At 49.2% G+C, this 27832-nt stretch overlaps 1 protein-coding gene across 1 annotated transcript; it reads right to left on the minus strand.

Moving 5' to 3' along the window:
* Positions 1 to 4293: 4293 nt before the first annotated feature.
* Positions 4294 to 27832, minus strand: COL1A1 (collagen type I alpha 1 chain). The gene is made up of 51 exons (XM_075580361.1): positions 27622 to 27832; positions 24981 to 25169; positions 24691 to 24719; positions 24540 to 24575; positions 23939 to 24031; positions 23761 to 23829; positions 23073 to 23117; positions 22874 to 22927; positions 22307 to 22360; positions 21526 to 21579; positions 21171 to 21224; positions 21015 to 21068; positions 20876 to 20920; positions 20282 to 20335; positions 20110 to 20154; positions 19826 to 19879; positions 18893 to 18991; positions 18759 to 18803; positions 18549 to 18647; positions 18193 to 18246; positions 17996 to 18103; positions 17260 to 17313; positions 16867 to 16965; positions 16536 to 16589; positions 16339 to 16437; positions 16000 to 16053; positions 15360 to 15413; positions 15213 to 15266; positions 15053 to 15106; positions 14885 to 14929; positions 14411 to 14509; positions 13677 to 13784; positions 13006 to 13113; positions 12806 to 12859; positions 12662 to 12715; positions 12024 to 12131; positions 11872 to 11925; positions 11270 to 11323; positions 10772 to 10933; positions 10337 to 10444; positions 9819 to 9926; positions 9188 to 9241; positions 8972 to 9079; positions 8102 to 8155; positions 7908 to 8015; positions 7397 to 7450; positions 6898 to 7005; positions 6376 to 6655; positions 5825 to 6015; positions 4974 to 5216; positions 4294 to 4459 (listed from the first exon to the last, which is right to left on the minus strand). Exons 1-51 carry the CDS (start codon positions 27701 to 27703, stop codon positions 4313 to 4315), a joined length of 4347 nt encoding a protein of 1448 aa, XP_075436476.1. The 5' UTR covers positions 27704 to 27832; the 3' UTR covers positions 4294 to 4312.

Raw genomic sequence — 27832 nt, forward strand, 5'->3', positions numbered from 1 at the left:
GAGGGGACAGTGACAGGGAGAGGAGAGAGGGGACAGTGACAGAGAGGAGAGGGGACAGAGAGAGGATAGGGGACAGTGACAGGGAGAGGAGAGGGGACAGTGACAGGGAGAGGAGAGGGGACAGTGACAGGGAGAGGAGAGGGGACAGTGACAGAGAGGAGAGGGGACAGAGAGAGGAATGGGCAGTGACAGGGAGAGGAGAGGGGGCAGTGACAGAGAGGAGAGGGGACGGAGAGAGGAGGGGACAGTGACAGAGAGAGGAGAGGGGGCAGTGACAGAGAGAAGATAGGGGACAGTGACAGAGAGAGAGGGGACAGTGAGAGGGAGAGGGGATAGAGAGAGGAGGGGGGACAGTGACAGAGAGAGGAGGGGGGACAGGGAGAGGAGAGGGGACAGTGACAGTGAGAGGAGGGGGGACAGTGACAGGGAGAGGAGAGGGGACAGTGACAGAGAGAGAGAGGGGGGGCAGTGTCAGAGAGAGGAGACAGTGACAGGGAGAGGAGGGAGGACAGTGACAGGGAGAGGGGACAGTGACAGGGAAAGGAGAGGTGACAGTGACAGAGAGATGAGAGGGGACAGTGACAGAGAGATGAAAGGGGACAGTGACAGAGAGAGGAGAGGGGACAGTGACAGAGAGAGGGGACAGTGATAGAGAGAGGGGATAGTGACGGAGAAAGGAGAGGGGACAGAGAGAGGAGAGGGGACAGAGAGAGAGGAGAGGGGACAGTGACAGTGAGAGAGAGGGGGGCAGTGACAGAGAGAGGTGACAGTGACAGAGAGAGAGGGAACAGTAACAGGGAGAGGGGGCTGGGAGAGGGGACAGTGACAGAGAGAGGAGAGGGGGGAGAGAGAGAGGAGAGGGGACAGTGACAGAGAGAGGGAGAGAGGACAGTGACAGAGAGAGAGGGGACAGTAACAGGGAGAGGGGGCTGGGAGAGGGGACAGTAACAGAGAGAGGAGAGGGGGGAGAGAGGAGAGGGGACAGTGACAGAGAGAGAGAGGACAGTGACAGAGAGAGAGGGGACAGTAACAGAGAGAGGGGACAGTGACAGAGAGAGGGGACAGTGACAGAGAGAGGACAGTGACAGAGAGAGGAGAGGGGACTGTGACAGAGAGAGAGAGGGGACTGTGACAGAGAGAGGGGACTGTGACAGAGAGAGGGGACTGTGACAGAGAGAGGAGACGGGACTGTGACAGAGAGAAGAGACAGTGACAGAGAGAGGACAGTGACAGAGAGAGGAGAGGGGACTGTGACAGAGAGAGAGAAGGGATTGTGACAGAGAGAGGGGACTGTGACAGAGAGAGGGGACTGTGACAGAGAGAGGGGACTGTGACAGAGAGAGGGGACTGTGACAGAGAGAGGGGACTGTGACAGAGAGAGAGAAGGGATTGTGACAGAGAGAGGGGACTGTGACAGAGAGAGGGGACTGTGACAGAGAGAGGGGACTGTGACAGAGAGAGGGGACTGTGACAGAGAGAGGGGACTGTGACAGAGAGAGGGGACTGTGACAGAGAGAGGAGACAGTGACAGAGAGAGGAGAGGGGACAGTGACAGGGAGGAGAGAGGACAGTGACACAGAGAGAGAGAGGGGACAGTGACAGAGAGAGGAGAGGGGACTGTGACTGAGAGAGGAGAGGGGACTGTGACTGAGAGAGGAGAGGGGACTGTGACTGAGAGAGGAGAGGAGACTGTGACAGAGTTGGGAGAGGGGACAGTGACAGAGGGAGGGGACTGTGACAGAGAGAGGGGACTGTGACAGAGAGAGGGGACTGTGACAGAGAGAGGGGACTGTGACAGAGAGAGGGGACTGTGACAGAGTTGGGAGAGGGGACAGTGACAGAGAGAGGGGACAGTGACAGAGAGAGGGGACAGTGACAGAGAGAGGGGACAGTGACAGAGAGAGGGGACTGTGACAGAGAGAGGGGACTGTGACAGAGAGAGGGGACTGTGACAAAGAGAGGGGACAGTGACAGAGAGAGGGGACAGTGACAGAGAGGATGTGCACAGATGTAAAGTGGTGTGGCTTCCTGTTATCCCACAGCCCCTAACCCATCCCCAGCTCCCCATTAGAACTAGGCAGGATTCATATATTTTTCATGGGTGACACACACCTGATGTTTATAAAAAGCTATTTGTACCTGTACCTCTCTCCCCCTGCTCACCCTCTCCAACTCCCCCTCCCCCCCTACTCACCCCCAACTAGGGAAGTGAGAAATGAGCAGATGGCTGCAAACAGATGACACCACCCCACTTTCTCCCTGAGAAAGATTCCCTTGCACAAATCATTGGAAGACATAGAGATCCCCATCTCCCCCACCCCCCCCCCCCCCCCCTCCCTGTCTCTGGCTGGATCTCTACACTGGAAGAGAGAATTTGCCCTCCCTCCCCCCACACACAGACAGCGACTGATTACACTACATGAAATTCTATGCTTACATTCCATCCTGCGGGTGGCTAATCATAGTTCTGGTACCATGGGCAGGGAGTAGAACCATGACATATAAATGAGTTCCAGGGAATTCTTGCCGAAGATGGAAAGAAGGGTGAGGGGGGGGGGGGGGGGTGCCACGTTGGATATTTCTTCCCTGAAGTAACACTGGAGGGAGAGGGAGTAAGGGGGTATGATACCTTTTGTTGGACCACCAAGTAGTTCAGATGTTACAAGCTCTCCAACCTCTCCTTCATTGGGGTAACCCCACCCTGAGAGGCCGGACAGCTTGTAACATCTCAACTACTTGTTGGTCCAACTACAGGTATCAGTCCGCCATACTCCCTCGCCCTCCTTTGTTACTAGATGGAAGAAAGGACCAACGTGGCTCCCCACCCTTCTTCCCATCCTCGGGATGAATACACGAGGATGGGAATGTCTTAGAAATAAGTACTACTATGTGTTGGAAGAGCCGTTCGGCCACCAGAACAGGTCGTTGGTTTTTTCGGACACAACTTTGCCGTGTGCCCTGGTGTGGAAGGTTGGGTGGGTTCTGTATGGGGTGTAGGGGGGTGGGGGTTATGGCCAGGGTAAGGGGGGGGGGGGGCACCGTCGCACAGAGAAGGACCACTGAGGACATGGATTGTTTTGGACCATTTCACATGCTTTATTTCAGCAATCAAAATAATTAAAAACATCTCAAAATTATTATACAATGACAAAACAGGTACAGATCCGCGCTTTCAGTTCAATCTCCGTCTTTCGTTCGATGGGTCGGACGAAGATGGATAACGGGGACAGGAGACCACGAGAAGATAAAAAAAGGTACAGAAGAGAGAGACAAGGAGACGTAGGACGAGAAGAAGCAAAACAATGTGGAAACGCTACCCATGCAGACAGGACCTTTAATCACCCGGTGTTCACGGGAAAAGGGGGATAGAAAAGGTGGGACGGAATGGGGGGGGGGGGGGACAACATTTGGAGATTCCTAAAAATAGCACCTTAAAATCCTCAAGTGTATGATATTTTTGGGGGGTTGGGGGGGCGTCATACATGTTGGGGTTAGCTAGCACCAATACTGTTTGAAGCTATTGCGAAGAAGGTTAGCACCAATTGGGTTGGATAAGAAAGTGAGGTAGCCTCAACAAAAACATGGACCCTCTGCACGACCACCACCGTCGACCTTCTGATGCCAGAGGAACCATCAACACATGAAGGCCCTCAAACATGAGAAGGAGGAGGACCCCCACATGGAAGAGAAGACTTCAAAGAAAGAGGGAATAAGGGGGGTAAGAGGAGAAGACACCCCCACCCAACCCCGCTCCAAAACACTCTCCACACACCTTCGATGTTATTTTTTCATATTTATTTTTGCCACCTGAAAAAACAAAAAAACAAAAAAAAACGCTTTTTTTTAGAAAAAAAAGGGGGGCGGGCGTTACATGAAATGATTTTGGTTTCCTCCTCTTCTACGCGCAACCCATCCCCAATTGTTATCGTCGCAAACCCAAGAGGGCTGCCGATTGCGTGGTGGGGTGGGGTTCCTGTTCTTTTTCTCGGGGTGGTGTCAGCTTGAAGGTCGATTCATGTATGGGGGGAGAGAAGGGGTTGATGGGGGGGATAGGGAAATCTCCCTCCCGTGAACACAAACACACACACACGTGTGCGCTTGGTCTGTCCTTTGAACGACGGTCTTCTTCAAAGCATGACAACCGGCCTGATCTTTAGGGTCGCTCTTTCTTTTCGTGTATTGCTTACGGAAACAAGAAGAGTTTTAGAGATGAGAGGAACAACAATTTCAAGTCCACATGAGAGTCTCCTGTCCTGTTATTTGTGTTGTTTCGGTTGTGGGTTGTTTTTTGTGGGGTTTTTTTTTGTGTGTGTTACACAAAGCAGACTGGTCCGATGTCGATGCCGAATTCCTGATCTGCGCTTCCGATATCCATGGGCGCTACATCGATAACGGGCAGGCGTGATGTTTTCGTCGTTTTGTATTCAATGACCGTCTTGCCCCAGTCTCCGGTGTGTTGCTGTTGGGAGGGGGAAGAGAGACCGTGAGAAATAAGACTTTGCTGTGGGATACCCTTGCCCTATGGGGTTTTCGTAGAAGCTGATCCCGTGGTCGGGAGACCCACTAAATTAATAATCGGGATACCCATGGAGGTAACAACAAATAATTACATACCCTATCTCCCTGCATCTGCTGTCACGCAGTGCTGGCCTTTGCAGTAGGAGATCCTAGTAGATCCTAATAGATTGTCTCTAATGGTGTCAATGCATGCGTTCCCCTATATTACTGTGCAGTTTGGGTTCCTACCTCATCCTTGAGGTGCTCCCAAATTGTTTATTTACAGTGTGCTGTGTATTGCTGTCACCTCTGCTGGGTGGCCATCCCTTGCATCCACTACACCTTCTACAAAAGAAACATCCCCTGCCAAGAATTCTGTGCTCCAGGCTTCCTTATCTATGGGGGTGACTATGGTGACCCTACAAAACAGCATGTCCCTGAGGTTCGGAACATCAGGTCACAGGAACATTACGTACCGAGCAGCCATCCTCGGTGACACTGTAGGTGAACCGGCTGTTGCCCTCAGCTCTGATCTCGATCTCGTTGGAGCCTTGCAGGAGCAGGGCCTTATTCAGGTTGCCAGTGGCTTGATCCATGTAGGCCACGCTGTTCTTGCAGTGGTAGGTGATGTTCTGGGAGGCTTCGGTGGCCATGAGACGCATGAAGGTGAGTTGGATGGCAACATCGCCTGGGTTAGATCCTTCACTACCATATTCGAACTGCGGGAAAAAGAGAAGGCAGAAGGTCAACCCAACGGACATGTCTCCACCACGGCGCACTCCTTATATTCCTTCTCTCCTCCGGTACCCAATGCTCCTCCTTAACCCCTAAGACCACAATCCAGTGATCCCCAAACATATCACTGGACAAAACCCGACTGGTTCATGATTTTCTAGTAGACATACTAGTCTTGGAGAAGTGTAGGATTACAGGTTATCATACTTCAGGTAAATGTCCTATGAAAAGAGACTTCTGACCTTCCAGCCCTTTGTGTACCATTGCCCCACTACCAGCACCACTATCTTTTACTTGTACCGCATCACTACCAAGTGGTACTGTCAGGGGTGTACCGAAGTCTCTACTCTCTCTCTTAAATACTGCGAAAACCCTTATTTAGTCCCATGAGGATCGAGAAAAGTATGGACTTGACACTCCAACCAGAAGTTGATTGGTAGTGGGATTGGCCAACCCGTTTATAGTGTCCTGGGTTTGGGTTTGACCTATTCTATTACAAGACATCGACCCATTGCAACCAAGGTGACATATCACTGGATGCTCTGTTATTATGACCTTGTGTAGATGCTGTTGACCTGACAGCTCCCCTCACCTGGAATCCATCGCTCATTGCTTCTCCGAACCAGACGTGCTTCTTCTCGCGTGGGTTCTTGCTGGTGTACCAGTTCTTCAGGGGAATGCTGCTCTGAGTGGGATACACGCAGGTCTCTCCAGTCTCCATGTTACAATAGACCTTGATGGCATCGAGATTGCAGCCCTGGTTGGGGTCGATCCAGTATTCACCTGTAGAGAAGCAAAGAGAGAGAGAGGGGGGGGGGGGGAGGGTGAGAAGGTTGAGGGCAACATCAAAGAGAATGAGTTTCATGGAGGGTGAGCGAGGAGAGGGTAGAGAGAATGAGAAAGGAAAAAGAGGGAAGGGGTGAATGGGGTTAATAGCAGAAGAGAGAAGGAGGAAGGGAAAGAAAGTATACCAGTGAGAGAGAGAGGAAGGAAAGGAAGAGATGGAAAAGTAATGAGGAGTCAGCATGGGATAGATGGGAAGTTCCCAAGCCTAGACTACACGGGCCATGAAGTCTGTGGGTCTCTCTGTCCTCGTCCAGACACCGACTCAGGGCCGGGTCCCTCCTTAGATGCCAGTCTTACCGCTCTTCCAGTCGGAGTGGCACATCTTCAGGTCCCGGCAGGTGCGGGCTGGGTTCTTCTTGGTGCCTTCTGGGCTGATGATGTTCTCAATCTGTTGGCTCAGGCTCTTGAGGGTGGTATCCACCTCCAAGTCGCGATCACGCATTACGTTGGCATCGTCGGCACGGTAGAAGCGGGAGTCATGAGATTTCTCCTGAGGAGGCTGGGGCATGAAGCTGAAGTCGAATCCACCGCTTGGGGGTCCAGGAGGACCTGGGGGACCGGGAGGGCCAGGGGGACCCTAGAAGTTGGGAGAAGAGAGGGTCAGTAGATATATGGGATAGGAAAAGTGACTATAAGAGAGAGAGACCACCGGAAAGTGATCATCACAGAGAGTTTACCAAAAAGTGACCACAGTAGAGAGTGACCATAAGAGAGAACCATAGAGTGACCATCAGAGAGAATGACCAAAGAGAGACCGCAAGAATGAGACTACAAGATAGTGACCACAAGAGAAAGACCATTGAAGATGGAGATACTTACAGAGGGACCAACATCACCAGTGCGACCACGTGGACCAGGGGGACCGATGGGACCAGGCAGACCATTCATACCATCCTTACCGGAGGTACCGGAAGAACCAGGGGGACCCTACAGAGGGTAAATCACAGAGTGAGCCTTCCACACAGGCATATTATTATCCACTGGGGAATAACACTAGAGACTGGAGTGTCGGGAACCCTGGAAAATTAACCACTAGCTTTGTGGGACCAACCATTGGTGGGCCAATCTTACATTCCTGCAATTCTGGTTGAAACATTCGAATTGTTAGCTCTTCGGGCAATGGAAAATATATGTATGGCTTTGCTAATGTATATGTAGAGAGGATTTTTTTTTGGGGGGGGGGGGGACCGTGTCAACTTCATTGTGACATTGGACACCCTTTTCCTCAATAGCTGATTAGATTGGTCTATGGGTGGGGCTTAAGTCTTGTATTGTTGTGTAAGGAGTAGGCTCAGTCGGGATTGAAGGTAATACTTACTCTTGGGCCAGCTGGACCAGATGCACCAGATGGACCTTGTTCACCAGATGAGCCCTGAAATAGAGAGAGTCATTGGAATCAGAAGCTTGAGGGTTCGAGGAGGATAAGATGAGATGTTAAGATGAGACAGGGTCTCCCAGTGAATAAGAATTCACTTCCAATGAGAGAGAGAGAGAGTCCCCCCAGCAGGAGTGGCCGTATAGCACAATCTCTAAACAGAGGAAAGGAGGTGAGACTATCCATAGGAGGAGGAGGAAATGGAGGGGAAAGAAGAATGAATGGGGGTTGAACGGGAGGAAGTGTAAGGAGGGATGGGTGTAGGACAATCAGCAGGAAGAGGGTGGGAGAAAAGAAGACAAAGAAGAGGGAAAGGGACATAAGGATTGATAAATGCAGAAGAAGAGACCAAGGAGTGACAAGGAGATAGATAGAAGATGGAGAATGGAAGAAAACAGCAGTGACCTGCAGCCAGGACTGATAGGAGAAGTCTAGGGTGGCTCAGGATACTTACAGGGGAGCCGGGTGGTCCTGGGAGACCATTGAATCCTCTGTGTCCCTTCATGCCTCTATCACCCTGTTCTCCAGCCTCACCCTTGTCACCACGTCCGCCTTGAGGTCCCTGTGAAGAGAAGAAGGATGGATGGTCAAGAGGAGAAGAGGAGAGAACAGACATTGGATGGGCGAGGAGGTAAAAGAGGTACTTACTCCAGGTCCACGTGCACCAGCGGGGCCGGCGGGGCCAGCGGGGCCTGCGGGACCCTAAGAGAGAGAAAGAGACATGTCAGCAAGAGTGTCCACCATCTGTGCTCCAGAAGTCCCCCAGATACTACAGGACATAGTCACCAAGCCGTTTTCTGCCAGGAGACCCCTTTCTGTGCAGGAAGACATCTTACAGCGTATACAGGTCAATGGCCCTTAAAAGGGTTGTCCAGTAACAGAAGGTTTCTTGTGGCAGAAGACCGCTTATTAAATATAGTCGTAAATGCCAGATTGGGGTGCGATACCCAGCATCACGGCGTATTTAATCACCAATCCTAATTAAACCCTACTATGGAATCCCTTTGGTTGTTGAGATTTTTAGTGGGGTAGAGGCTAAGAAGGGTGGACAACACCCAACACTCAACATGGCCGGTCCAGTAAGGTTATTCATGTCGAGCCTAACAAAGAAGGAAGAGGTTGGGGCCTGGAAGGGTATAGAGAAACCCAGAATTGGTATGCAAGGTAGTATACCCATTAAATAGGAGTTTGATAGTGAAGGCCTTATCACGAGCCTCCAGTAAAGGAGGTACAGAGAAGTCTTCTTCTCTGAATAAAACCCTGGCTCTAGGTTAAGGAGATTTGGTTAACCACCTCGACTATAACTAACCCATCCCATGTTAGAAGCAGTTAACCAGTTCTAACACAGTTGACTCTAACCAGTCTCTCACAATTCCCACCGCTCTCTTGTTCCTGTCATCTGTTGCAAAACATTCTGGTCCAGCTATGTGGTCAACCCAGAGTTCTTTGCAATGCCCTTCATGGTAGGGAACTCAGACCCGTTCACTGTTTCTGAGACACGACAACTGGTATACTTACATTCTCACCACGATCTCCGTTCTTTCCAGCGGGACCAACTGTGCCGGGGGCGCCAGGGGCTCCGGGGGCACCAGGTGGACCGGAAGGTCCGCTTTCACCACGATCACCCTATGGGAGAGAGAGAGAGAGAGAGAGAGCAAAATGGTGGATGAGTTGATGTCATCTTCAAGTCATAGAACTCAAAATCAACCTTCAGACTTTTCTATCGGGACTCACCTTGGGTCCAGAAGATCCATCACGACCAGGAGCACCTTCAGAGCCAGGAGAACCCTAAACACAGAAGATGGGTCAATATTAGCACCGGAACTAGTGGTTTTAAACCAGGCCCAACTTCACTTGCTCTTAGTTGACCTATGATCTATAAAGTGGGGTTACCACCTTCTTTGGTATATTGATAATGCCTCCTTTATATACTCCGCATCGTGGAGATGTGGCTTCCAAAAAAATAGCACCAAATTCTTAGTGAAATCTGATATAGAAAGTGGCGCCTCCATTCGATACCTCCTATTTTGCCGGGGATGCCATGTTATACACCCCGACATATTTCCTGTGTCCTTCTGGAGATGTGAACCCCCAGAACTGGCCGTAGGACACCAGGTAAAGTCTTTCTAATGATCTGGACAATGGCATCTTTCTCTACCTCCCACCACCACATCAGCATCTTGGCCGTGTCTTTTTTCATGAGATGTCACCTGCAGAACCTGACACAGAGGGTCTTTCAAATGGTCTAGAAAAGGACATCGCCACCATTTTTATTCTGGAGGGGATGCACCACTCATACACCCCAACCCTCTCTTCCTGTCTGCTTCTGGAGGGGTTAACTCCCAATGTTTCCCAGGTCTCTCACCTCGCGTCCAGATTCACCAGGAGGACCACCTAAGCCTGGTGGGCCACTAGGGCCGGGGGGACCACGCTCACCGCCGGGGCCAGAGGAACCTTGTTTGCCGGGTTCACCCTACAAGGGGGAAGAAGGACATTCTGTGTTAGCCAAGCCAAGGACAGTGGGATAACATAGAAAGACACTGAGCATCACTAAGAAACAATGTGCAATACTACTGTCATGATGTACTGGAATATATCAATGTGTAGCAAAGTATCATTAGAGGGCCTACGGTGTCTCTGACACTATATTGGTGACGTGATCATAGGACCACTTGAGGTTGAGGTCCAAATCAGTGGGTCGTAGTTCTCTTCTGTCTGTGTCATCCAGTTGTGGGAGTGACAATATTACTAAGTAATTTATTTTTCCACCTCATGAGACATCATTGGATAATGTGACACTGAGTCCCTCTGTCCATGTAAGTGTAGGTAGCTGTCCATCTCTGAAGGTCAATGTTCCTTCTGGAGGTTGGAAGCGATACTCACAGATGGTCCGGGGAGACCTGAAAATCCTCTCTCTCCTCTCTGTCCTGGAAGACCAACCACACCACGCTGACCAGCGATACCAGAAGGTCCGGGAATACCAGGAGCACCCTGCCGTGAAGAGATGGGAGAGTTAGATAGGAACTGGGTTACACCAGATCATAGGTTCAACTCCAGCTGTGGACTCCTCCTGACTAAGAAAGACATGGGAATCCACCCTGGATTTTTCTCTTAATGCCCTGCAAGGAACAGGTGACATTTCCCAGAACCCTCTATTCCGGTGTTCTGTTTTGTAGGCTGCTCCCTCTGCAAATACTATAGAAGTGATATATTTTTCAATCACTGTGGGAAGCTATGAAATAGCTAGAATGGGGGATTTTAATACAGAGTACAGGGTTCGTAGGTTGTCTCAGCTATTGGGTTTGATGGGGTACTTACAGCAGGTCCATCACCACCAGGGGAACCTTTCTCTCCAGAAGGACCAGGAGGTCCAGCTGCTCCAGGCTCACCAGAGCGTCCAGCTGGGCCAGTTTCACCACGGGGTCCCTTGCCGCCTTCCTTTCCAGATGGACCAGGTGGGCCAGGGGGGCCAGAGTTACCCTGAGGGGCAAGAAGAAGAGTTGGTGTGATGAGAGAACCAAGACAGAAGAAGAAGGAGCACCGGGAGCTTCTTTGAGTTGGGTTAGGAATACCCAGCTATTGTGGGGGGTCATATTAGCATTGAATCCTATGGAAACTCTGCCTGGGTATTTGGAAGTATCTGGGGGTAAAGTGAGGTCTGGCTACATCTGTGTATGTAGGACAGAAGAGCATCTGAGTGGTAACCGCACTCCTTCAGTGGGAGAACCTAGTTGAAGTTCCATTAATTCAGGGGCGTGAAGATATTCCAGGTCTATGCAGCTAGTGGCTGCAAAATGAGGGTAAATATGTACTTACAGATGGGCCAGGGGGTCCGACTCTTCCAGCAGCTCCAGGGAAACCAGTAGCACCCTGTGAATGAGAGAGACACCGGTCAGATATGGTCCGGGTTCAACAGGAAGATCCTGGTTCCAACCCTTACTGTAGACAGAGTAGGCTGCATGTCCGGTCACTGTCACAGGTAGAAGATGTAGCTCGGAGGCCCTTTAGATTGTAAGCTCTATGGGGCAGAGTGGTGTATAGTGCCATATTACAGAGGCAATGGGATCATTAGGTATCCCCCAAAATGATGTGTTTGCATATGGCATTGGCAGCATCCAGAACCGCCCCTCTCTTACAAAGTAGTGGGACTAGCTGTGTCTGCAAGAATGCCGAACCCTATTAAACAATGGGATGAAGCTACTCGGTCCTTATATCCTATAGGTTTATGCTACATGTATGGACATAGGAGTGGTTGTGCTCTGCATCACTCAATGCTGCTGCAGGTTGATGTAGATTCCCTGTGGTATGCACGCTCTTGCAGGAGAGAGTACCCCTGAGGTGCTGGCTGCACACAAACATGGACCTTCCACGAGAAGTCATGGGTTTAATGCACGCGATCCGAAGAGGTTCATACTTACAGGGGAACCGTTGGGGCCGCGAGCACCTTTGGGTCCAGGAGAACCGAGAGCACCCTAGAAAAAGAGAAAGCATGTCAACATCATCATCATCATCATCATCATCAACATCATCATCCACAACATGTGGAGAGAACCATGAAGAGGACACTTACAGCAGGACCGGGAGCACCAGTGGGACCAGCAGGGCCTGGGGAACCAGCTTCTCCTTTGGGACCAGCATCTCCTTGTTCTCCCTTGCCTCCAGGTTGTCCATCAGCACCCTGCATGGAGAGAGAAGAAGGATGGTCAATGTAGGACTGAAAAGGGATTAACAGATTTGGCCACCGGCATGCAAAGAAGACTTGTTGAGGTAAAAGGGGAGTCAAAGCCTGGGGTGGAGAAACCCCTTGGTGTGTGTGTCTTATGTGTCACACATCAGCTTTGTGTCATCTTCTCCCATTATCTCACTGCGGCTCTGGCATCACAATATTGGATGGTAAATTCTCCCCTTACATAATAAGGCATCATTATAGATCGGAAGAGTAGATGACCCCATAACTAATACAAGGAGGGATGCACTTGAAGCTGTATGGCCCTTATGAGGGTATCCGATTTCTCAGGAGGAGATAAGCCAAATGATCACCAAACTCCTGAGGAGCACCAACACTGATGTGCTTCCTTTATCACTGCATCTAGATAGGGGAGTGAATTTAACTGGGCTACATTAGGATGATGTTGTTTAGCATAGTAGGGATGGCAAAGGAGGGTCCTCCACAGAGGGGTGCAGGGGACCATCATTGAGTATACTCACAGGGGGGCCAGCAAATCCAGCAGGTCCAGGGGGTCCAGACTCACCACGCTCACCCTATAGGAGACAAAATGGAGATCATTGCAGTGAATCGGCTAGTGATGGCTCCTGGTCATCGTAGGGCGTCAATGGAAACGAGACACTTACTGGGGAACCACGGGCACCAGTGGGACCGCCGGGGCCAGAGGGACCAGCTTCACCCTGTGAGAGAAGAAAAGCATGGAATGAGGATGGAGTCAGAGCTTGGTCTCTGAAGTGGGATCTTGTGATGATATAACACTGGGGAGCTCAGACTTGGTCCGAGTAAGAAGGTCAGGGCGTGGTTGTCTTCTGGTACCAGTTCTTACCTTATCACCAGGAGAACCACCTGGGCCGGGAGGACCGATGGGACCAGTCAGACCCCTCACGCCATCTTTGCCAGGGGCACCATCACCGCCTTTAACTCCTTGATCACCCTGGTAGAGAGAAGGTTGGCAGACATGAGTTTTGGGAATGAGGTACCCAGAGAGAGAGACACACAGATAGACAGAGAGTGGCAGTGGAACCAGTGAAGGAGGCAGGGCAAAGAGGTATTAACTGGAAAGAGGCAGAGAAAGAAAGCCATTGAATGTTGAAGATCAGTAAGAGAGAGAAAGAGAGGCAGAGATTATTGGAGAAAGAGAGGTAGAGAAGGAGACAGAGAAAGAGAGTGAAAAGAGACAGAGAGAGAGAGAAAGGAAAGAGACACAAAGAGATTGGGAAAAAATGAAAGAGACATGAAAGAGACGAGAGTGAGATAAAGGAGGAGAAAGAGAGAGAATGTAGAGTAAGAGAGAAGAGAGGCACAGAGTAAAAAGGGACAGATGGGTAATGTACAGAAAGAAGAATAGGGAGAGAGAGAAGGGCACAGAGGGGTAGAGAGAGGAATAGAGAGGTGATGGTTATTATAAGGGCAGAGGGAGTGGGGAGTGGGGCAGAGGGAGCGTGGATAGGCAGGTATTGTTCTTGAGTTCCGCAGGGAGTCGAGGCCGATACTCACTCTGTCACCCTTTGAACCAGGAAGACCACCAGCACCACGTTCACCGGGCATTCCCTGCAGACCGGGAGGTCCCTGACCGCCAGGGGCACCACCAGCACCAGCTTCACCCTAATACAGAGGACAGAGGTGAGCATTACAGAGAGGAACAAGCTCAGCTGGACATTGTGATGGGGGCAGACATACTGTACGTGATGGGACATCTGATGGCTCCCTTGTCACTACATCTGGGAGGAACAGACGTAATGAACCATGGTTCCCTTATGTCGGTGTCACCATTGTAACAAGGACATATTTAGTAGGCCACTGTGTCACTATGTCACTCTGCTTTGAGAGGGACGGGCTCAAGGAGCCATAGTTTCCTTATCTCTCTGGGTCACTATACCACACTACAGTGGAACCATACACAGGTTTGACTTGCCATAAGCTGCTGCCCAATTTTTGGAGAGGGGACCGATCTGATGTTCCATTGGTCCATTGTGTCTCTGTCACCTGCACTATAGATCCCCTAACCCAATGGTATTGTTCCATATATTTCCTTATTTTGATCAAGCGCTATACATAGTACACATCACATTTGCACTTCAATATAGGGTTTAAAAATTGCACTCTCCCCAACCCATTCTTGATACCCCCAACATCCAGAAGCTCCAACAGTACCCAGGTTTTGGTGAGTGACCCCCCTCCCCTACCAACCACCCTTTAATACCAATCTGAGAGCATGGGACTAAACTCACCTTAGCACCATCGCTACCAGGAGAACCAGGAGAACCGCGAGATCCCTGAGGACCTGGACCACCTTGGGCACCGCGCTCACCGGGGAAACCTCTCTCACCCTATATGGGAGGAAGAGGGATAGAAGGGTCAGATCTCATCCAACCTCACAGCCAAGGAGCAGAAAAGGGACCAGCAGACAGTTGGCCGAAGAAGATGTGACACTATCTAAAGACCTCGGCATTCAGAATAAACTCAAGGATTCTTCTTCAGACTTTATCAGTTTTCATCTAATGTTTATTAAGTCCAAGGTTTGATTAGCATAAAGTTGCCATGTGACATCCCAAAATACTACCCCAAATACTCCTGTCTAGACCATAAAGGTATAGTAACTAGGCATGAACACAACACCACCTGTTAACACAGTATAGACACAAGTAATATCAAGGTGATGAGTTGAGGGTTAGAGAGGTGTTTATGAGGAACAGGTTACTTACTCTTGAACCAGATGGGCCGGAGGGTCCTGTATCACCAGGAGCTCCCTGCAATGAAAGAGACCCTGGTCAGTATCCATACAACCAACTGGAAAAAAAGGGCTAGCTCCTAGAGCAAGAAAACTGAGCAGACTCATCCATCTCCCTTCCCACCCTTCCTGTTTTGTTTACCTGTTCACCGGGTTTGCCACTTTCACCAGCGGGACCTGGGGATCCAGGAAGACCCTGCAAGAGAAGATATGATGTTGAAGGCTCAGTGAATGGTACAGGAGAAGGTTTCCCATCATTACTGGCCCCACGGAAGCCCGCCATGAAATGAACATCAACTCACCTGGAATCCAGGGGAACCACCGGGTCCAAGTTCACCTCTCTCACCAGCGGGACCCTGGGGAGCAGCAAGTGAAGGATTAATCGCATGTAATTAGTAATCACTACTAGCCAATGAATGAGCAATACCAAGGTAGACAATCATACTTACAGCAGGGCCAGGGGGACCTTGAGCTCCACCTTCACCATCTTTGCCAGGAACACCCTGTTGGAGTCAAGAGAGAGAATGGGCGTCAGAGGTAGCTATGGAACATGACTAGGTATTGCTGGATGAAGTCTGTATGACATTGAAACATTTTAACTAACTTCCCAATGAGTGAGACTACCTTCCCAATGAGTGACACTGCCTTCCCAATGAGTGAGATTGCCTTCCCAATGAGTAAATCTACCTTCCCATGAGTGAGACTGCCTTCCCAATGAGTAAGACCACCTTCCCAATCAGTTAGACTGCCTTCCCAACGAGTAAGACTGCCATCCCAATGAGTAAGACTGCCATCCCAATGAGTAAGACTGCCTTCCCAATGAGTGAGACTGACCTCCAATGAGTGAGACTGACCTCCAATTAGTAATACTGCCTTGTAATCAAACTCCACTCAACTCTACTCCCCACACACACTTCCAACTCCACTCACCCTCCTTCTCCACTTTCACCCCTTGCTAACTCACAGTAGCACATACACCTTGGCTACAACTAAACAGGTTGAGTCTAGGCTTGAAGCCTGCCTGTTAGGCCACAATCGCTATGGTCAATGTAGGATGACCAGTAGCCATGCAAATTTCAATATACTTACATTAGAACCAGGGGGTCCAGCTACTCCTCGCTCACCAGGTTTTCCAGGTTCACCCTGTGGGAGGAACAAAGATCAATCAATCAAGAGCAACCAAAGAAGCCATATTTAAGGTGAACATTTTTATGACTTTGCTGGTCGGAATGGTCTCTGTGTGGGGTCTTCTTATGACCTCCCCCTTCCCACCTCCCCAACACTATACAACTACGGTTTGGTCAACAACTAAAAAAGTCATTTTATTAACTCAACTGGTATTGTGGTAAACCAACAGGAAGTGACCTCATAGGAAGTAGAGGGCAACGATTGTTATATCAGAAGGTGGGGTTGGCATGGCATACTTACAGAAGCTCCCTTAGGGCCAGGGAATCCCATTACACCAGATTGACCTCTAGCACCATTTGGGCCAGGGGGTCCAGGGCGGCCATCTTGACCAGGAGAACCCTGGTTAAGAAAAAAAAATACATGAGTCAGCACACGTGATGAGCCACATGGAGGTAAAGTAACAGAAGATAAGGGAGGGGAGCAGGAAGGCAACTTACAGCAGGGCCAGTTTTGCCATCAGGGCCGGGGCTTCCAGGACTACCAGTCAGACCCTAGAAGGGAACAGGAGAGAGGGTGAGCAGGGATCACAAGGTGCATTATATAACAGGTGTATAGTCGTCAATCATATCTAGACTGTTAAAATGGTGTCTCATTAGAAGTTGGGTTACCCCACCAGTAATCTCTTTCAATGAAGTCCATCATATTATCTATCTAATGGATCATCTACTTGTCCATCCATCTATCTGTTCAACAGTATAATTGATGTGTCCATCTATCCTCTCGTGGTTTATATTACTATATCGGTCCTTCTGAGTCTTCGCTTCTTACCTTAGCACCGGGAAGTCCAGGCTCACCGGGACGACCAGATTCACCAGGAGATCCTTTGGGACCAGCAGGGCCAACGGTACCACGTTCACCAGAGGGACCCTGATGTGGGGTGAGAAAGAGATGGAGTGAGCCATCGTGACATCAAAGGCTGGTATCAAGCTTGTCACTTGCGTGTTGTATGGCCAGATCCCATGTCACTAGCGCGTGAAACATGGCAGCCCATGTCACTACTGGGTGACAGCACCCAACCTCATGTCACTAGCGTGTGACGTCAAGAACCCGTGTCATTAGTGAGTGTGACCCATGAAAGTCCATGTCAGTAAACTCCATGGGACACCCGAACGTCTGAAGTCATCCGTGTCATCAGAGTGGGACACAGGTCACAGGTCTCACCTTGGGTCCAGAAGCACCATCAGAACCAGGGAAACCACGGCTTCCAGGAGAACCCTGTAGAGAGAAGAGACTTGTTAACCAGGGCTCATAGGGTGGAAGAATATAGAAAGATGGATAGGGAGGGAGAGAGAGAGCACAACATTGCCTTTTAATGAGAAAGGGGCTGATTTATGTGACTACTGAGATGATAAAAATCAGGGAGACTGACTCCAAGTCAAGTAGACATGTCTGCTGTAGACTGTAAGCTTTTTGGGTCAGAGATTCCCTAAAATTGTACATGGTCTACACCGTAAAACTAAATGAGCAAGGCTTGAAGGTGTCTCCAGCTTGGAGGAGAGAAGGGAGAGGGGCGATAGGAGAGAAACCTTCAACTATATTAAGGGGTTCAACAAGGTGCAGGAGAGAAAGAGAAGTGCTAGCACAGGAGGTCCACGTTTTGAGGCTGAAAGCATGAGGTAGAAATATGGAGGTGTCCTATATGGAAACAGTGGTGGATCAGTGGAATACTCTCCCAGCAGAGTTGGGAGAGGATAATAGTGTAAGTGAGTTGTGATAGACACAAGGCTATCCTGCAAGTGAAAGAAAGCCCAGGTAGAGTTTGAGGCTCCAGCACAGGTAGGAGAACGGGCAGAATGGTTGGTCCAAGTTGTTTCTATCTGCCCAAATACATGTCTTGCCTGGGAAGCTCTGGGTCTCGGTGCCGAGTGGCATGGTTTTTAAGGAAAGGGGTACTTACACGTTCACCGGCAGGTCCGAGACCTCCAGCAGGGCCGGGCTCACCACGGGAACCTCTCTTGCCTTCTTCACCAGAGGGACCTGGGGCACCTTGAACACCACCTGGACCCTGAAAAGCAACAAGAGGGTTGGTGATGGGTCTGAACCCATTATGGAGTTGGCGCCAACCAAGCAGTGGATATAGACAAGGGTACTTACAGGCTCTCCCTTAGCACCGGGCTCACCCTTGTTTCCTTGGCCACCGGGTTCACCCTAGAGGGAGAGAAGAGCAGATACATCATAGTGCCAAGATGCCACGTCTTTGCCCTCAATCTGTATTGGCTGCCATATTTCTTGCTGGCCAGTGGGCAGTCAAAGGAGTTGGCTGACTCATCTGGCAACAGATATTGGAGTAGCTTTCAAATGAAAGTACTACGCCTCCTAATATCTACACCACCCTTCACATTGGTCCCGTAGTTCCAACAATTCGGTCAAACTCTTGTGACTACAGTCTACGAAGCCACATCTACATGGCCCCATTAGCCATTTCTCCACCTCATGAAGTTGACACTCACATTGTTACCCTTAGGACCGGGAGATCCGCCAGGGCCTTGGGGTCCGGGAGCACCGCGGGCGCCGGGGAATCCAGGAGCACCAGCAATACCAGGGGCACCCTGTACCAGAAATGGTCAAGTGTTAGAGAGGGCGAGCAGGTTTGTATATGAGAGGGGAGAGGGCAACATGGTGGAAGACACAGGGAGAGGCACAGTTTGAGGGGTACTTACATTAGGACCTTTACCACCAGGTTGACCATCAGTTCCAGGGTTTCCCTGTAATGGAGAAGAGTAGAGTCAGTAATGTCATCCGCCGGTGATGACAAGGACACAGGTGACAAGGACAAGTTTTCAGGGACACTTACAGATGGACCAGAGGCACCAGCTGGGCCGGGAGCACCGGGTTCACCACGAGCACCTTGGGGACCATCTGAACCACGGGATCCTTGGGGACCAGCTTCACCCTGTGAGAGAAGAAGAGTCACAAGTGGAGGTGAGGACAGCAAGTAGAGGAGTCATTGGATCTGCCCTCCATTGAGTGAGACTGGCTTTCTAAAAATGAGACTTGCTTCTAATAAGTGACACTGCCTCCTAATGAGTGAGAATGCCCCCTAATGAGTGACACTGCCCCCTAATGAGTGAGAATGCCCCCTAATGAGTGACACTGCCCCCTAATGAGTGACACTGCCCCCTAATGAGTGACAATGCCTCCTAATGAGAGACACTGCCTCCTAATGAGTGATAATGCCTCCTAATGAGTGACACTGCCCCCTAATGAGTGAGACTGCCTCCTAATGAGCGAGACTGCCTTTTAATGAGTGAGACTGCCTCCTAATGAGTGAGACTGCCTCCTAATGAGTGAGACTGCCTTCTAATGAGTGAGACTGCCTCCTAATGAGTGAGACTGCCTCCTAATGAGTGAGACTGCGTCCTAATGAGTGAGACTGCCCCCTAATGAGTGAGACTGCCTCCTAATGAGTGGGACTGCCCTTTAATGTTTAAGACTGATTTCCAATAAGCGAGACTGCCTCCTAATGAATGATTCTCTCTTTAATGAGTGAGACAGACTTTTACTGAGGGAGACCTACCCCCCAGTGAGTTGTGTCTCCTAGTGAGTTAGACTACCTTGCAATAAGGGGGACCTGGTCCCAATACTTGAGTCCGCCTTACAATAAATAAATCTCCAACCTACCAAGACTGCCTCCCAGTGAGAGAGACCTAAAGAAATTGCCTCTTCTTATCTCGTGTGGAGGAAGCTCTAAGTTCGGTAGGACATCTACTATCTTCTAGAGTCTTACCTTGGAGCCAACACCACCAGGGAAACCAGGAGGTCCAGTGGGGCCAGTGGAACCCTGCAGCAAGAAAAGAGAGCAATGTGGATACCAGTAGGAGACACTGCTTCCCATCCTCATGACCAGCCTGGGTCTAGGATGAGGTCTAGGATTAATGTAGGACAAGACCTCAGGCATCATTATCATCATCATCATCATCATCATGGAGACCCCAGTGGAAGACACTTGCATTACGGGACTTTCCCACCCATCCCTGCTTTCCCGTGTGGTAGCACATCGGAGATACTTACAGGGGGACCAGCAGCACCGGGAGCACCATCATTACCACGAGCACCCTGCGGGAGAGAGGGAGGAAGAGTCAGTGCATGGTAGACATCTGTTCGCAAGGGACAACTCAAGTCTGGACCAGGTAGGTTTGGGAGGGTGTGGGGGGGGGGGGGGCTAATCAATGGGGTTACTCACAGCGGGACCAGAAGCACCAGGACGACCTCTCTCACCAGAGAGACCACGGGGACCCTACGAAAGAAAGAATGGAGAATTGAGGACTCTGTATCACACTGGAGTAGTCCATCCCTTTGGTCAATATCACCACCGCTTTGTTTATCGTGCATTGTGTTTCTAATCACACTGCTCTACGCATTGCATCACGCCATATGTTCATCTATCGCCTATATAACTCTGCTATACCTCTTGTGCACCTCCATCCTATATATAATATTCCATATCTCTCTTACTTCTCCAATCCATATGTACCCATACACTGCTTTAATATACCTCCAACCTATGTGACTATGTTATACTGCACTTCAATCCATTATCAGAATGTTAAACCAGGGGCACCTACTACAGCTGCCCCTACACAATACGCTGCTATTCCCGATATGTATCTCCAGACTATATAATGCCACTATACTTTCACCCTAACACATGGCACCATTCTATATTAGATGCCAGTGCTTGTGTATTAGGGCAGATTCAATATCAGTCATTGCATCCACCCTGGGTGTCCTATGTCCCTCTCCCACCACCATCAATAGCACAATGTCAACTACTCACCACTTGTCCAGGAGCACCATTCTCACCGGCATTACCAGGCTCACCCTACAAAAGAGAGAGAGCGAAATGGGGTCATCCATAGGTCCAAGGTATAGTACAATGAGATGTTGTCCCCTCGTCTTCTGCAGACCAAACTTACCTTGGGACCAGCAGGGCCTGCGTCACCCTTAGAACCATCCAGACCATTGAATCCCTAGAAGAGAAGAGAACGAGAGGAGTGGGAGGGTGAGTTTCTGGTGCATTGGTATCGGAGGAGGGATAATCAGGAAGGGTGAGGATGTGGTGTGGAACTTACTCTGTGTCCCTTCATGCCTGGGAGACCGGCGGTTCCAGGAAGACCACGGGCACCCTGGAAAGAAGATGGTGAAACCGTAAGGTTGAGAAGAGAGGAACAGGGAGAGCATTGGGTGGGACAAGCACAGGGGACATAGATGACTATTGCTTAGGGACCCACGCAACTAACAGTCTAGGTCACCTCAATGATGCAGCTAGCAGTGACCTCAATGACCTTGAGGACCACACAAGGACAAAACAAGGGTTGGTAAAACGGAGGTCAACCACACAAAATGTTATCGTATAGTGCCTCCATATACCAGCACGCAGTACAACAAGTGTTGGAATAGAGTAAGATTAAAATGATCCTTTCTTACCTGGGGGCCAGGGGGTCCACGCTCACCAGGGCGGCCTGGTTTACCAGCTTCACCCTAAAAGGGGGAAAATGAAAGACCTCAAGTTATAGATCGGAGAAGAAGAGACAGAGGTAGCCATGTTGTTGAACCTTTTGGGTAAAAAATGAGAGAGCTTCATCCTTTGGTGAAGGACATCATTAGGCTTCCAGCACGGAAAGGGCGAAGCATCACTCCCAGAACCCTCAATGTGCTACCCACAATGCAATACGCCCAATCAAACAAGGTTCGCCCACTAAACGGCTTTGGTTATCCAGATATCGAGGCCCATATCGTCTAAGAGGTTCTAAACTATAAGACAACTTAAAGGGAATGGACACCATAGAGTGTCTCATGGTGCTGCACTATTTGGCAAATATGGCCCTAAATCACGTCAGTTTATTTTCATGGACCGTTAACTTATGGAAGGTGGTAGTGAGTGGGAGATGATTTTACTAAAAGGGTGGTGGGTAGAAGGTGGTGGAAGAAGATGTGGTGATGGGAATTCAATGAAGCTTAGGATGGAAATCAGGAAGAACATGGGGAAAGAGGACCATGTCGTCTGCACATGATGCCAACAAAGCTTGGTTTGGTTTTGTGAATCTGGTTGGCATGTTTTGCTTTGGTGGAGGTGGTTGACATCTACATCAGTCAGCTGGGTAGGTCTGACAGATGGTACGTCTTGGTGGGTATGTGCTAATGGACCTGTATGGTGCATATGTTCCTTGGGTTAGGTTGGCACATGTTCTGCTTGGCATATACTTACATCATCACCGTTCTTTCCAGGGGGTCCAGAAGCTCCACGGGGTCCCATAGCACCCTATAACACAAGGAGACACAGACAACAATGATTAAAACTTTATAGGAGACATCCCAAAGAAGACCCATTCCCAATCGAGAAGATCCAGCTCATCCAGCCAATGAGATTACCAGGAAAACCAGAGATGATTGGATACACTTTTTAGGAGGTGTGATCCGCTGCAGGATTCCACAATTACATAATCCTTTCTCATTGAGAACTAATGGATATGGATACTGAGATGATCAAGTGGGGAGCTTAGACAGAGAGTTGTAGAGAGCACAACTTGCTGTTGCATTGCCCACTGGGCTTCTACTTTGTGTTAAGGAACTGTAATAGAAAGTAGACACCTGGGGACATCGTGGGACCCATTGGAGGCTCAGGGTATTTTGGAACGTGTGCTTTGGATGCTGAAGATTGAGATTGCGAGCTCTTCTATAAATTGTTTTCTTCTAGTAGCTAGCGGAATGGGAGTATATGGCTGTGTATAAAGTCAACACAATATACAGGTGGAAGGTATCATCAGTTACTTACAGCAGAACCAGGTTCACCAGGTTCACCAGGAGGTCCTTGGAAGCCTTGGGGTCCCTGGAGGAGGAAAGGGAACAGAGAAGTTAACTCATGTGTATGGCACATGCTCCTACTGGAGGGCAGGAGAGTTCAGGGGTGGGGGTACAGGTGGCTAACAGCACGGTAACATCGTATCATGGGAGATAATGAAGAGGGTACTTACAGGAGATCCAGATGGACCAGGGGGACCACGGGGACCCATTGGGCCCTAGAACAAGAACAGAGAAAGAAGAGGAGTTAGTGTATCCATCAATAACCCACTGGCGAAGATGATCAGCCTTTACATTTCTGAAGGACCAACAACTCTTGGTGTGCCCATTTCCCCACAGGATAAATCATTTCCGGACTATAATAACCATAGGGACATTATCATACCTCAAGAGCTGCTGCCTTTGTCTCAGATCTAATGTCCTATTTTCCATTTCTGTTGACCAGCTATTGATCCCCCCATTCTTCTATAAGCTACTTTATCTTAGTATATTCATGCTTTGGATTCCCAACCTTGGCACTGATTTTAGGACAACCTCTGATCGCCTGCACTGATCTCCCACCTCTTTCACTTAAGCATTGTGAGGTCGACTCATGAGATATCGTTCTGTGGACACCCCAATGTGGGTATATCAATATCATTTGGCTGCTATCATCCCCTGACCCTTTCTTCTGTGGGATATTGGACTCATTGGATATGAATTACTGGACCATATGTTGATTGTGGCGTTACAGAAGCCAACTCTTCTCCATTATGGTGGACAAGAGTGGAACCAGAGTGAGTGCAAGTTGCCTGGTTAACAAACACACCAGACTAAATGGCCACCCGTTGTTGCGAGCCAGGGGCATGATGATGTCCTTACCATGGGGCCTGGCATGGAGACACCGGCGGATTTATCATCATAACCGTAAGACATTTGAGGAGCGAAGTTCTGCGGAAGAGAGAGAGAAGGAAACAATTAGGTCTTGGCCACATCTTCCCAGCCTACGGACACCACAAGTGAAAAACTCTCCATCAGGTAACCCGGGGAAGCGACTTACTCCGCCAAGCCCAGGTGGTCCAGGAGGTCCTGGGGGTCCAGGGAATCCAGGCTGACCGGGAATACCATCTCTGCCAGGTGGCCCATTTTGTCCCTGAGGAGAAAACATGGCACTATTATTACCAATGGACGAGAGCTGGGGGTCAATGGACCACATATATGTGCATGTCCCACGAGGAACCCTTCAGGGAAATATTCCCTGGGAGTCACTAAAGGTGAAATGGCATTTCCACCCCAGAAGAGATTCCATGATCTCCCCCAAACCAGTAGCTTGGACTGACCAGAGAATTATGTCCCCTATATAAGGTCAGGGGGTTAGGTGGAGGAGGTTACATTTTCCCATCAGCACTGAATGGGTTAAGGAATCACACACACACGCGCACGCACACACGCACGCACGCACGCTCGCACACACACACACACCACAGTATCTATATATTTATATTTCTACATATCTATATCACTATACACACACACACACACACACACACACATATATCTAGTGAATTTAGTGACAGTGCTAATAGCTCATCACATTGTCACAAACATGCTGATACATGTATATAGGTATGCTAATGGTATATACGACCAGAAACACTCACCCGATCACCCTTTGGACCGGTATCTCCCTTGGGACCCTGAGAACAGACAATGCAGAGATTAGAGATTAGTGTGATGCAACCTTACATTCCACCCAGGCGGTGGGGTTAGGTAGTAAATACAAGACAGAACTACTGCTGCCGCACTGCTTACCTCAGCTCCGGTAGCTTCGGCATATTCAGCTGGGGGAGAGAAGGAGACAGAATTAGGATCCATAGCTGTGTAATAACACGCAAAGTCCTACACCGCTGTGAAAATTATTATTATAGCACAATTTGAATAGTGACACACTCTTGAAGTAGGGAAGGCAGTAGAGTAACCTATCCTAGCTTTCACAGATGGTGTCAGCAGTGGGATACTTCCTTCTGACTGCAATCATTCAGGGTAACCTCTCAAGCTCCCTTGACCAGAGCACGCTTATGGAATGTGCTCGTTCTATTTACCTTTATCGGGGCACATGGGGCAGCATTCTCCGTCGGGTATTTCTGCGTTGGGGCAGTCCGCGTCTTCGCAGATCACCTCGTCGCAGAGGATGTTTCCGTTGTCGCACACGCAGATCTGGCAGTCCTCTGGTTTCCATACATCTTTGTCGTTATACTTAGCACCTCCCTGAACGCACTGGGAAGAGAGGACTGCGGGAGAGAGGAAGAGAGCGAGAGAGGAATGTCAATGGATCCGGAAACTTGGAAATCCCAATTATCCAGGGGCAGAGACAAAATACATTGTTACTTACCACTCCCCGAGCTAAAAAATAAATAAATCCAAGCAGCTCTTGAGAGAATAAAAACTCAACGTATCAGAGGACACCATATATATAATGCTTATAAATAAATAATATATATATAATATATAATTTTTTTAAATTATGTCTTCTTGTTCCAAGACTCCTCAGTGTCGTCAACGCAGGTGATATCTGGTTTAAAGCTGTCAACCTAGCAGGAGATTGATCACCCCAATCCCCTCCCATCCCTCCCCCGGCTCCCTCACCCCCTCCAAGCCATGGAAGGGTTAATGGTAGAAGTGATGTACTACCCCAGATGTTTTTTTTCCCCCCCACCAACATCTGGTTTTAAAGATGAAAACCGGTCATCTGGTTCTCATCAGCCTGAGACTGATGACAAGAGCTGAAGCCTGCCAAAAATCCTGCAGGGAGGGAGGCGGGAGGGGTAAGGGGGTGGTGGAGAAATATCTCTAAGCCTTTTGGAATTCGGCAAGACGTTCCCAGTCAACTGGCTCTTCCAAACCCAAGAGCGTCATTAAGTGAGGCTCTAAGAGGGGTGGGTGGGGGAATGGGGGGTGGGGGGGAGAGGAGAAGTCAGTTGTTGAAGATAGAGGGAGGGGAGGAATGTGAGAAGGTGAAAAATTTCAGGGGTTGGGAGACTTCAAATTCCCATAGTGTGAACCTGAAGATAAAGGAGGGGCTCTCCTGCTGGAGGTCTGGAGGTCCTACAAGATGGGACCTGTCCGGGGTAGAAGAGGAATGCAAGGGGAAGGTTTTTCAACAAGCAGATATTCTATGGGGGGGACAGATAATGCCACCGAACATAGCCCTGAGCTACAAAACAAAATACAAACCCTATAGTATATGGTTGCTAGTTGAAAGGGCACAAACCTGTTATATGAAAGGTAGTGTTTCATGTTAGAAAAAAAACCCTCAGCAGCTCCAGGAACATGCAGTGGAAACTTGTATTTGTAATGCCCTGCAGGTGTTAAAATACCTATCCCAGAAGAATGGCTGGAACAATAGGCATTGTGCCCCCTCCACACCCTATTATAATATAGTGCAATACCAAAGTGTACCACACGGTGGCTTCCACATTCTGTTGGAATGAATAACTTCCACGAAATATAAAGAATTGCATTTTTTTTGCCCCTGTGATCCTCAGGGAGGGGGGAGAAGGGGGGGGGGGTGTTGACTTTCTAGATGGGAAAGGGTGCATTTCTTAATTATTTTTTTTGTTGTTGTTAATTGCCCTCAATAAAAAAAAAAGGAAACTCCGGTGAAGTAGTTGACAGTGACCACGAGGTGGCAGTGTTGTGATGTAAAAAATAAAAAAATACAAATGGACCAGCACTTGTAATGGACTGAGTTTGTCTAGACTGTTTTTGTTTTTTAATCCTGGAATCTCTTAGAACATTTTCCACTATGAATCACCCCCTTTAACTTTTTCTTCTTATTATCCACCTCCCCCCACATGATGGCTTCACCAGACTGTAATGAACTTCACATGCTTGCTTATTCTCTGCAACCCTACTCATTGAAGTTTCCCAATGTAATCATGGTGTTAATGTGTTTTCAATTACCCCCCCTCCAAGCCCCCCCCCACAGTATGAAGTCATGTAGGGAGGGCGGGGGGGGGGGGGGTTGGGGGTGGAGAAGGATCCCACCCCTTTCCCCTTTAAGCCCCATTTTTCCCTTCCCACCACCCCCTCCCCATCACCCCCCAAACCCCTAAGACAAACATCTTGCAGAGTTAACTCACCCATCCCATGTCTCCACTTCCTAACATAAATACTTTCCCCTTCTAAGCATGAAGAAGGCCGAAGACAAGAGGAGTCTTTCCACCTTGTGTCCATGGACACTGGACATCACCCATCCCCCTCCCTCCCCCCCCCATGCCAAGTTCAAATCACACCGACGATAACATTATCGCGACTCGTCATTAGCGTGAACGCGGTTAATAATGCGCCCAACAGGCCCCCATCATCCCTTAACAACGCCAACCGTGACATTGGTCGCCTGTATAGGGTTAAACGCTACATGGGAGTCCCAGAAGAGTTTTGACAGTGTGAGAAATCGATAGATAGATAGATAGATAGATAGATGATGGATAGATACAGTAGATAGATAGATAGATAGATAGATAGATAGATAGATAGATGATGGATAGATGGATGGATGATAGATAGATAGATGATGGATAGATGGATGGATGATAGATAGATAGATACAGTAGATAGATGATAGATAGATAGATAGATAGATAGATAGATAGATGATGGATGGATGATAGATAGATACAGTAGATAGATAGATACAGTAGATAGATAGATAGATAGATAGATAAATAGATGTCTACATACCATCTTCTTCACCTTGAGATCTTGCTACCACCACTGTTGCTGCTATCAAGAGCAGTAACCGTGTATCCACAAAGCTGAACATAGCTAAATATTAGTCATGTAGACTCTTCGTGGTCCTTCTGTTCGGTGTCTCAGATCCTAAGCATACAGGGGTAGTTTAAATCTCCAGTGCAGACCCCGGCAGAAACTTCCTACTGTGTTCCATCTGCAT

This window comes from Ascaphus truei, chromosome 23 (genome assembly GCF_040206685.1).
Source record: "Ascaphus truei isolate aAscTru1 chromosome 23, aAscTru1.hap1, whole genome shotgun sequence".
Lineage (NCBI taxonomy): Eukaryota > Metazoa > Chordata > Amphibia > Anura > Ascaphidae > Ascaphus > Ascaphus truei.